At 33.4% G+C, this 11,560-nt stretch overlaps 1 protein-coding gene across 1 annotated transcript; it reads right to left on the reverse strand.

Annotated features, from left to right (window-relative positions):
* Positions 1–2,044: 2,044 nt before the first annotated feature.
* On the reverse strand, positions 2,045–8,744 carry dpn (bHLH protein deadpan). Its single transcript, XM_011067534.2, has 3 exons — positions 8,249–8,744; positions 7,657–7,749; positions 2,045–4,608 (listed from the first exon to the last, which is right to left on the reverse strand). Exons 1-3 carry the CDS (start codon positions 8,315–8,317, stop codon positions 3,397–3,399), a joined length of 1,374 nt encoding a protein of 457 aa, XP_011065836.1. The 5' UTR covers positions 8,318–8,744; the 3' UTR covers positions 2,045–3,396.
* Between the last annotated feature and the right edge of the window lie 2,816 nt (positions 8,745–11,560).

An 11,560-nucleotide genomic window follows, 5' to 3' on the forward strand; every position in this document is an offset into this window, starting at 1 on the left:
AAGAGACCATCAATTTTTTTCAGACAAAAATTAGCATCTACTTCTTTGCAACAAGATATAGATTGAGTGGCTCTGAAACAGTGTTATATTTTGAGACAAGGAATGAAATAATGAATTATAGTAAATCTTATTCAAGAAAAAGCTGTAAGATTTTAAAAATATATCTCTTCTAAAGGTTAATTGGACTATCAACTCGACGTTTAAAGGACCCGCCGTTGGGCAAACATAAGACTCTTCATTATCAATCGTTGCGATCATTCTTTCATTCTCGCGATAAACATCCAAATTGAGAAAGAAGACGAGGTACATATTGGACGCTGTGATCGTGCAATCTATCACGAACGTAAGATTCACGGATTATCATAAGACAATTGTACGAGAATAGATCATCTCGACTGTCGTCCCGTAAATACTTCAACACATCAATGGAAAATCGCAGATCCACTTTAACGTGTGCTCGCAAACGGAATGGAAATGGAGATCCATCAAGCGGCAACTCGCGACTGCAATAGCAACGGCTGTGATTGCCGGGAGAGACCCGCGAGATGATCGTTTCCTCAATAAAAATCGTCAACCAGATCGTAGCTCATATACCGATATGGGACCGCACCACTCCTCGTCGGTCCAATCAGAGACTCCCATCGTCTTAATGTATTCAAATGTAAGCGGTAGCAGTGTTTATGTCTTGACATTGCAAATTGTAGCGGCTGCGCCATAACTTATAGTAATTGCTGTGCGCCGGAGTAATTATTTATACTCGTGATATAGTGTACGGGAGTTACTCACAGGCAGAATCTATATATACACCGACATCGAGGCCCATTGTGCACGTGAATATCGAAAAGGGACGAGCAGAGTGTGTGATATTAAACCCGAATTTAAGCGGACGAATCGGCGACTTCGATGCCTCGCACAACGTAGGACGGTACCCCGTCACACAAGGATCGAAGAAAGAAACTATAAAATTCACTGTTCCTTTTAATTTCGTTTTCCTTACGTTAAAAAAATGTATACAATAATCTTTAATGAAAGTAACATTGTTTGTACCCTATTGAAGTATTTGAAATTAAACAAAACATTTTATTGCCGTAGTTAACTATATCAATTTTAATGATATTTAAGTAATATCGGTTTTAAAAATATACACAGTAATACAAAATACTTTACAAGCAAATAAACTAGTATCTTCTTTTTTTAATTTTTACTTGTAATTTTGTTCGTTTCAATATAAAACTAATCAACAAATGTTAGAAACGTTCTATTAATTTGACGTTTCGATTTCTAGCAAATTAAATTTATTTCCGATGAAAATGTAATGAAAATTTGTAATGTCATAATTTACAGGCATTCTTTGATGATTGCGTTTGAGAATAAAAAATTTAATATGAATTAATCTCAAATATGTGTGTCGCCATCTCACTGTCAATGCTCGAACTTGTACAGGATTTCAATACGTTAAAACTGGTTGTAAATAATACTATGTCACAGCGACAACTACATATTTATGACTATTTAAATCAGCCAGATAAAACAAATGTTAAATTTGCAATGATTTGTTAAATCGTTCGAATTCCTCGTAAATTTTAGGTATATTTTTGTTATACATTCCGGTTGCGTAATCGACTGTATTGTTTGATCACCTCTGTATCAGTAAGCAATAATTTAAAATTTTTTTAAAATATAAGTACGTGCGCTCTAAGAATAAGACTAAGGGAATTTACAAAGTTTGCGATTTCTGTCGATAAATCAGTTTAAGCATTCAGTCGATGAGAACGCGGGTGGTTTTGCGGTGTAACAGGTGGTTGAAATTCTCATTCTCCACAGCTTTTTGCTCCTTTATCGGCAAAAAAGGAAAGAATAAGTTCCAGTTTATGAATCGGAGCGCGTTTAACGCTCCTTAAAAGGGTAAAGCGCCTCCGATGGCTCTTTCAACGAGGAAAATTTCCGTGCTTTTACGAGATCGTGGAATATGGTAGATCGTGGAATATTGGTAGAATATGTAGGAGCTTTTTTGCGAGATAGAATTGTAACACTTACAATGAGGTTGGTTTCCATTCTATAAATTTATTTATTTTGTCGACGGATATATTGTATATGCAAGAATAATAAAAAATAAGAAATAAACATCGTGTCTTTTTTAAAGATTGTACTTCGATGTAATATTTTTTTATCACAAACTCTTTACATTATTTTAACACGTTGAATGCTACGAATGATAGTCGCCGCTTTAATGTTTTAATAAATCATATATGATATATTACGATTAAAATGCAACTAACAAAATAAAGAAAATTCTATACACTTAAAAATTTCATGAAATTTAATATACTTTTAAGTTACACAATTTGAACTTTCATGACAATTTCATGACATTACATTAAATTTGATGTATTTATAACAGAAAAGTTATATATTTAGTACATTTGTGTACACATACATGAAATTTAATATATTTTTCATGAAAATTTACGATTTTTAATGTACTTTTCACAAAATTTTATGAAAAGTACATTAAATTTCATAAATTTAATACACACGTTTGTTATATTTAGGTAATTACTGTAACTTAAATTTAACCACGAGCTTCATTTACATGTAAAGGAAACTCGTGATTACATTTCTAACAGTATATATTATGAATCGAAAATTGACTTAATTAGAAAAATTTGTAAAAAATTATCTTAAAATCAAATTATGTGACATTTAATTTGTTTTTTGCGGAGTACATTAAGATTTTTGCAGCAGTAAACGTGTTAATTAACAATACTGACCATCGTTAGACATCGCAGATCATTGAAAATAGTCATCACTCGTATAATATTGATTTACGTACATTATAATTTATAAGAGACGTGGGTTTAATTAATTAAATAATAAATGAAAATATATACAGGGCTATTCACATATTACGCGTTGTGACAGACTTAACAAAATATTGTTTAATCTATTTAAAGCTTATGAGTCTTTACGAAATGGCGAAGATGCAGCATAACGATGCATCAAATACATTAACAATCTTGCTCAGAAAATATATAATCAATTTCACGCTTTGGCACGAAATCGCTTTAAAGTAAACTTGTTTATCTTCAAACTATTCTTTAATTTACTAGAATTACTTACGATATTTCAAAATATGGAGTTTAACAAGAAATATAATATAGATCACACAAAAATTCTGTTTTCTTGATTATTTCTGTGATTTATGCAAACCGAAACAAATTTCCAAAATATGTAAAATGATATTTTCATGGCACGCTCTTACTAATCAATTATAATTTGATAATTTGATAATTAGAAATCAAAATACATCTAATTCGTTCCTTTTTGTGCTAAATATTTTCAAAATAATTGTTCAATTTCGTAATATTTTTAATCTTTCATTTTTAGCAATAACGATCACCAGGGTCTCCACATATCGCCATTAGTAGCAAAAGAACCTGATGGACTTGCTGGGAACTTATCGGAATTTGAATTGTAATTTCGTGGTGTCTGACAATTCTGACTTCCGGGCAAATCTTGGGTAGAAATTGCGGGAGATTGCTCATTTGTGCTCTTAAGCACGTCGGTATTATTCATCGAGGAGGTCGAACTAGTGGGTTCTTGATATCTTGGTCTCTTATCTGAGATCGCCAAAAGCCCGTCGGAATGACGTCTTCTGAGACCGTCTCTCTTGAGCAGCAAGCCACTCGAGGCGCGATTGTAAGTCTTGTCTGTAATTACGGAAAGCGGCTGTCGCAAACCGTGCATCACGGTACCATTCGTATGAGTGGCATTGTCCAAACCTTCCGCAACGTCTTTTTTATTTGCAACATTATTATCCACGGCCTTAGATTCCAAGAATGCCGTTGCGGGTGACTTTCGGTCACTAGTCGAGCTAATTTGCGGTTTCTGGGTTTCTGGCGAGGATGAGAAGCTCTTTGAGGACGCAGAACTCTGTTCAGGTAATTTGAATCGATGTTGCGGCTGATGATGGTTAGGCGTCGTCGCCCGTGGATGTTCCGAATGATGACTCTCATCGCCATAACTCGATGTGGAAGTCGAAGGGCTTAGTAGCGGGGTGTGTGGCCGATGAACGGCGGTAAAAGCCGACGATTGACCAATCCTTGTAGATGTATCCGTAGCTGGTGGAAAAAAGGGAAAATTCGCGGAGATCCCGGCAGATTGCGGCACCAAGAATGCCAATTCGCCCGTTGGCAGGCGACTCGGAATCAATTGGACTCCGTTCGGTATCTGTATTCTCGCGCTACCGTTGTTATTCTCATCCCCATTCTGGAAATCGCTTTGGAAACCAACCTTTACCTCCGGATAGAGGCGTTCTGGCATGTAGGGCACGTACTGGCTGTAGAATGGCGCCATTTGCTGGAGATGGCTCACGCAATTGTTCAAGTGTGATACCAATCGTTGCTTGATGGCAGGGTCGACGTTCTCGAGGCGGTTGATGTATCGCGATACTTCGGTAGCACATTCGGAAAATCCAGAACGGAATTTCGTTAGTACCACCGGATCGTTGGCGACGGCCGTACTCAATTGCTGCCGCTGCATCGTTTGTATATGTTTCACTGTCATTTCGAGGATATCGGCCTTCTCGAGCTTCGAGTGCCTAGTTGGCTGTAGCAAGCAAAAATGATAAAAGTCACAATATGAATGACTGATAATAATTAATAATGCAAAAATAAATTGTGTATATTATTATATTATCCATTAAACATAGTTGGATAGAAAAAAAATGACCTTGAAATGACCTAAATGACCTTTCGGTCGAGAAGTTAGAAAGCATAACGTGCATCGATACTGAAAGAGCTCTACGTTATCTACGGAAGTTAGTCGGCAAAGGTACGGTAAAAGGGATATTACAGTAAAAGGGATATAAAATGGGAGATTTCTTCTTATTCAAAGATCAGTAACTACAACCGAGGAATTGGTTTCTTGTCAGAAGAAGAATTCTTCGACATCGATCCTCTATTGAAGAAATGTATAGTATGATGACGCGATACGCCCATATAATTGACTTGATGTGAACTGCTATCATAATAACAGCCTAGCAACTACAGTAGCTAATGCAGCCTATTTTGTAGTTAGCCTAAGGGCGCCTAAGGACGCTCTGTTCTCACACACATTCTCCTAGATTTTTTTATTATAAACTGCATGCAATAGATCATTAACAATCGTTTTATTCAAGTCACGCGTGAATTGCTTAGGGACGTTTATCACAAACATGTCATTATGGAATAATCTATCGATAAGCGAATGTGAATTGTATACATATGTATACATTATAATATATCGTATATAATAATTCTCTCTCTTATATATATTATATATGAATATATAAAATAATAAATTATTATATATTATATATATATAAAATAATGCATTATATTTTATTATTTATAGTGTGTTTTATTATTATTTTAATTTTTATAAAAATTAATTTTAATTTTAATTTTAATTAAATCGTTATATATTATATAAAAAACAAAGTTACTAAATAAAGTTACTCTAAATAACACTTAAGAACGTTCAGTTCAATCGTGGGAAACGATTCGAAAATATCACGAAGCGGTTTTTCAGATATCCTGATGAACGTGACCTTCCCCGAATCGAGCTTATGCCGTAGAAATTCCCATCAGCCCTTTAACCACCAATACCTCAATAGTAGTATGGTCCTCTTTTTCAAGGGTCCATTGTATCCTCTCAATTCTTTGAACCTTATCCTGTCGGATCATCCCGACGTTCGCATTTTTATGGTAAATTTGCGATCACTTAAAGAATGAGCGTGGGAGTCGATACAAGATCATTTACACATGGGATCATATAAATGCCTTGTTATTTGGTATACAGCACTTTGACTTTTAAGAAATGCAATAAAATCATATGCGTAAAAACCAGCCGTGCCAATAAATTATTTGCAAAAATATAACAAGAATAATATGTTGCGTAGGATGAGAGAAATATCGCAGATATCGATATTTTCCCGCGAGTGAATTTGACACCCAAGACTCAAGAGCGGAGAAATGGCACCTGTTAAAGGACTGACAAAAAAAGAAAGCAGAGGCGTTGCGCCTCTTTCTCCCCCTTTTTTCGCTGATCCGCACCGTCGTCGCGGACCGGAGCTGGATCCTTAAAGATGATACGGTCAACAAAAGAGGCTGCAACCTGAGATGAGATTCTTTTTCTTCGTAATAATTATTTCGAGGTTCCCACGAACACGCGTGGGGCGTTTCGGACAAACGGGACGGACACACTGAAGTGAGCAGGTAGCGGAAGTCATCTGGACGAGAGTGAAGAGAAAGAATGGTGAGAGCGTCTTGTCTTGTTATACATCCCTGTTTGAGAAATCAACCTCAACGGATTGTGTTACGCGGCAGAGAATCTTCGAATCCGTAAAAAAGCGAGATAAATCTTAATCAATCAATAATCAATTCATTCATTTACTTCAGTGAAAGTTCATTTATTTAATAGTCTTCTTTTGCTTTATGCTTTATTTGAAAATTTGTAATTCTTTTCTATCTTTATATACATTGATATATTTATATTAAACATTACGTTACATTTCAAATCATTACTGACTCTATAATATTGACAATCAACGAATGTGGTTTCGAAAGGGTTTCGTTACAGATATCAACATGTCAGTTTCAAAGCGAAGTAATTGGAGATTCTTTAAAGAGGTTTCTCCGACCTTTTTTTCTTTTTGACCAGGTCAAATGTTATTGTAAAATCTGCAGAGATTATGCGGATGTATGAGGATTCTGTTTCCATGTGTTTCCCACGTCTAAAATACTAAAACAAAACGTACCCCCACTCCCTTTCGTTCAATCTTCTAGTCTAAAACGGATCCTGTCGCAGAGGATGCCGACGGAAAAAGGGGTCCACAGTGGACAACCTGATCAAATACATTCAATATACATCCGTTATGACAACTTCCGCTACCGACACAATGATCAGTCAGTCTCAGAGTTTCGTATTATCATAACAAAAATTAAATTTTTTAAATAGATATTAAATCGACAGGAATACATTTCATTTTGCCTTAAAAAAATATTATGATGAACATTTTATTATATATAGTTTGTAATACAACAATTTTTAATAATAAAGGACTGTCTAATTTTTCCTACCTTGGATAAAGTGTTAAAATTGATTTGAACATGTGGCTAGACAAGTTCAAAGGAAATAATTAGAATATATATATATATATACATACATATACATACATATATGTAATAATATTGTAAATAGCGTGCAAAAATGCTGTATTTCTTTAGCGTCCTTCAGAACACGATCAAAGGTAGCATATTTTTTTTATATTATCTCTCATAAAGCGGATCACGTCTCTAGATAAACAGCGCAGAAGTCACGTTTTTCTACGACATGTTTTAACACGGCGCCAGCAATGTGTATCTCACAAGGGCAAACAAAAATCATGCATGTACTGATTGGCATGCAATGTGCTATCATTTCAGCGCTTTGCTGATGTCGTTTATCATGAACTTTATTTTGAGAGTAATTTAAAATATTACATGTTTAAAATATTAAAAGATTAAAAAAATATTTTCATATAGAAGTAGTATCGATTAATTAGCTATTTTAATCAGTACTGACCAGTATTTAAAATCTCTATTTTATTATAAAAAAAAATTAAATATTACTTACGTCTTTTTCACTAACGAGTATAAAATTCTTCAGCTCATCGAGATATTGATTAATTCGAGCACGTCGTCGTTTTTCCATAATCGGTTTGTTACTCTAAAATAATAGGATTAATATTCATTATTTATTCACACACACACACACACACAATGGTAAATATTTTTTTTAAATCATCGTGTCTGTTACTTCTTTCTATTTCGAATAAAATATATTAATTTTTGATATAAAAGCTTTCTATATAATTACGAAAAATTGAAATGATTGGAATGATTCGAAATAATTGAAATGATTGAAAAGATTCAGCCTTCGACAATGTGAAATTTTCATCCTTCATCCACAAAATAGATTTTTAAACTTCAATGCAAATTATATTTTTTGTTTCGGATTGTATAAAAATTCTTAAAATATTCTTAGACTTATAAAATTTTATTAACAAATGTTTACTGTCATACAAGTTGTATTTTATCTTTATTCAATTTAAATCAGACTTAAATTTATCTACCAAAACTGTCAATCAAAAAATTGACTATGTCTTTAAAATTTAACATTGCCAGCGGAGAATCTCGTCTGATTACAAAATATATATATTCATTACCCTCCTCAATTCCGCTTTCGTCATTCCCGAATGTGTTTGAGGCTCGAGTTCTTCTTCGCTGCCTAACATTTTGTAGTTATGGTAATCCACTATTAAGCAGAGATCTTGATTATCATATCTTCTGTGCGCGTGAATACACTTATTGCAATTAATTACTAAATTAATTCTTGAGAATTATCCTGATTGATTACTTGCGTACACAATATAAGTCAAAGTTGAACGTTTGCACTAAAAAACACTGAAACTCTTTTCAACAACCAAGTGCTTTCAAACATGCAAATATGAAAAATATTTGCACCAAAGTAAGCACCGATGCTTTAAATAAATAAATATAACAATTTTTGACCATTAGTCAGGCAGTCGGTCTTGTGTCAACGTGTAATTCCGAAATTAAGTTAAAGTGATGTGTAGGGAAGTCCATCTTCACTGATGGACGTCCCGCTTGGGATATTGAGGGTAACTGTTTTCGATTTCGAAGACCGCATGCCGATGTACCCGTAAAGAGTGGGGAAAAGTGCGTCCCGGAGTGGGATATTGGGTACCCCAAAGGTGGGGAGGTCCTCGGCCCTCCTGAGACCTGTTGATGTGTGGGAATTCACGCCGTCTGCAGGATATAACCTCGTGCAACACAGTCGCTTATTTAATTTAGGCTACATCCTGTGAAGATAATATCGGAAGTGGTTTGGGCAATTTGCAATCAGGCAGACGATATATTTAATTTATTTTCAATTGGTATAATTATATCTTTTATAAGTACTTCCTACAAGAAAACCTTTTACAAGAGTACCTTACAATCTTCTATAAATAAACAAATGATAAATATAACCGTTATATAATTATTTTATTTTTTGTCCTCATTATTTCACAAAAAATATACACTATAGACGTTTCGTTCCGTACATTATAATAATGGCGTGTAAAATTCTAATGATAAAATGTTACGAGCGGCTCAATCAATTTTTGTCACGACGCGGACGGCGTGACATCGATGAAAAAGAACTGATTGTTAGCGCGCATCGACTGTAGCAGCGGTAAAGCACAAAGGCATGCAATAGAGGATCATCTGACAGAGAAGGGCAAACATTGCGTGCCGACATGTGTATGTGCATGCGTATGCGCGCGTCATAAGTGTGGCTGGCGCGCGCAACGCGATCCGATGCATGGACTGCACGGGTGCATACGAGACTGAGTGCAGGGCCTCTCACGTGGGAATTGTTTTAAAATGTGCTGTTATTTATCTGTACAAAGCTGTCGCTGTTAACGCAGTGACATGTTCTGACGTGCTCGCTATTTGTGAAATGTGAATGTATAAAATGTGCAATATGGCTTTATTTTTTTTTCTTTTTTTTTTTACACATATTTTAGAGAGAGAAACTTAATTCACGTATATAAAATTGCGAATTAAAATAACAAAGTTACTTTTGAATTACGAGATCGATGCTTAAAATTTCGTTACAGGGAAAGAATGGTTTTGCTGATATATCTAAAAATTTAGTTATACATCATACAGATCAAAAAATAATTTTGTTAAATTATCAAGATAATTGTGTAGAAAATTCAAACATGCTGAGTAATGCTACAGTTTCGACAAACTGTAATTATTTTAATAAAATTATTTCCACAAATCTGTATCTATAGCTAAATTTTTAAATACTTCAGTAAAATCGTTCCACATATATACAATTTTTATAGAGGTACATTTATCAAAAGAGTAAAATGATAAATATGAAAAGAAGCGATGTCTCATAGAAATTGTAATTTATTATAATTCATGTAGACAAATGCATAATATAGATGTAATTTAACTAAACAATCTGTGAACTATGTTCGCTTTTTTGTTAAATATTCTCATTGAACAATAGAACAGCAATAAATCTCTATGGCTTAAGTTAGTATATCAAAAAAACTATTGGTCAATGCGTTACGTTTTATCTCTATTTTAAGATCTTCTGAGGATGCTCCTAAACCATTGATTTATTTCGTCAAGGTGTGTTACGTTAAACTTTCAACAATATGTTTCAAAATACAAACATACAATTGATGAATCTTCGTTTTGTACATATTATGTACAAAACGAAGATTCATCAATTATTTTGTGCTGTAATGACATTGACAGTTACGTCTTATTCAAATTATCTAAAAAAAAAAGATTTATAATCTACATGTTTTTTATTTTTTAAATTATTTATATTTTAATTTTATACGCAAAAGTTTTATCAAATGTAGAAAACTTTTTTTTTATTGTTGTTTCGTATATCTTGTAGAAGATAATATATAGAATTCGGAACGAACAAAATAATCGTACACGCTATAGGCAAATAATATTGGTGAAAAAATCATTTCTTCGTTAGTGAATATATATCATGAATTCGCGCGGGAGATCTACGATAAATTACTCGTTTGCAGGAGCAGCTGTGCGTTTCACGTTCAAGATGCAATGAGAGCTCTTTAGCTAAGTTGGGTTATTAGACGATTAAAAATTAGATCCTCGTGACGAGATGATTCGATAAATGCAACCGGTTTGAAATTTTTTTCACGTTTATGCACTTTTAAGTATTGATGCCCAGATGTTTGAAACGATTCTGTATTTATGACGTATAAAAACCTTTTCGCGTTTCATATAAGTGTTGTTTGTGTTAATTCGATAACAATCGATTGACAAGCAGCTGTGACTCGAAATGTATGCAAAGAATAGTATGCAAACAATACTTTGCTTATCGTAAACTGAAATCATCTTTATACTTAATTTGATGTGAAAGTAAAATTTGAATATCTTCAACTTATACATTATAGATGTAGAAAAAATAATTTTGTACCTTCACAAAAAAAACGATTTTGCTGATGTATCAAAAAATTTAGCCAGATACAAATTTGAAAATAATTTTGTCGAACCATTTAAATAATTATATGAAACTCAAACATGATAAATAATGCTACAAAAAATGTTGACATTCTAACGACCACCTTAAACATTAATAATTCTACATAGTTATTTTGATATATAGTCAAATAAAACATTATTTTCAGATTTATATCTAGCTAAATTTCCAAGTACTTCAATAAAATCGTTCTTTTCGTATAGAATAAGAAAGAAACGAAAAACATACTGTATAATAGATATCAATCTTGTTATTTCATTCAAGGTCAAATTTTCGTTTCCATTTCGGAAAAAGAATATATTTTGTAGTGACGTATTTCAATGACTTTATTTGTAGTAATCACCAAAAAAGGTAGCATATTGTACAATTGCTCTTTATTCTTAAAACTGATATATCACTACGTGTCAAGATGTTGAGTCATATTACAAAACTA

This window comes from Acromyrmex echinatior, chromosome 5, assembly GCF_024713525.1.
Source record: "Acromyrmex echinatior isolate Ae372 chromosome 5, ASM2471352v2, whole genome shotgun sequence".
NCBI lineage: Eukaryota > Metazoa > Arthropoda > Insecta > Hymenoptera > Formicidae > Acromyrmex > Acromyrmex echinatior.

Excerpts from the sequence above, each read along its gene's own strand:
- dpn (XM_011067534.2), bottom strand. The coding sequence starts at position 8,317 with ATGTTAGGCAGCGAAGAAGAACTCGAGCCTCAAACACATTCGGGAATG. Across the intron at positions 7,750-8,248 it reads CGAAAGCGGAATTGAGGAGG|AGTAACAAACCGATTATGGA; the intron begins GTAATGAATATA and ends CTATTATTTTAG. Across the intron at positions 4,609-7,656 it reads TACTCGTTAGTGAAAAAGAC|CCAACTAGGCACTCGAAGCT; the intron begins GTAAGTAATATT and ends TGCTTGCTACAG.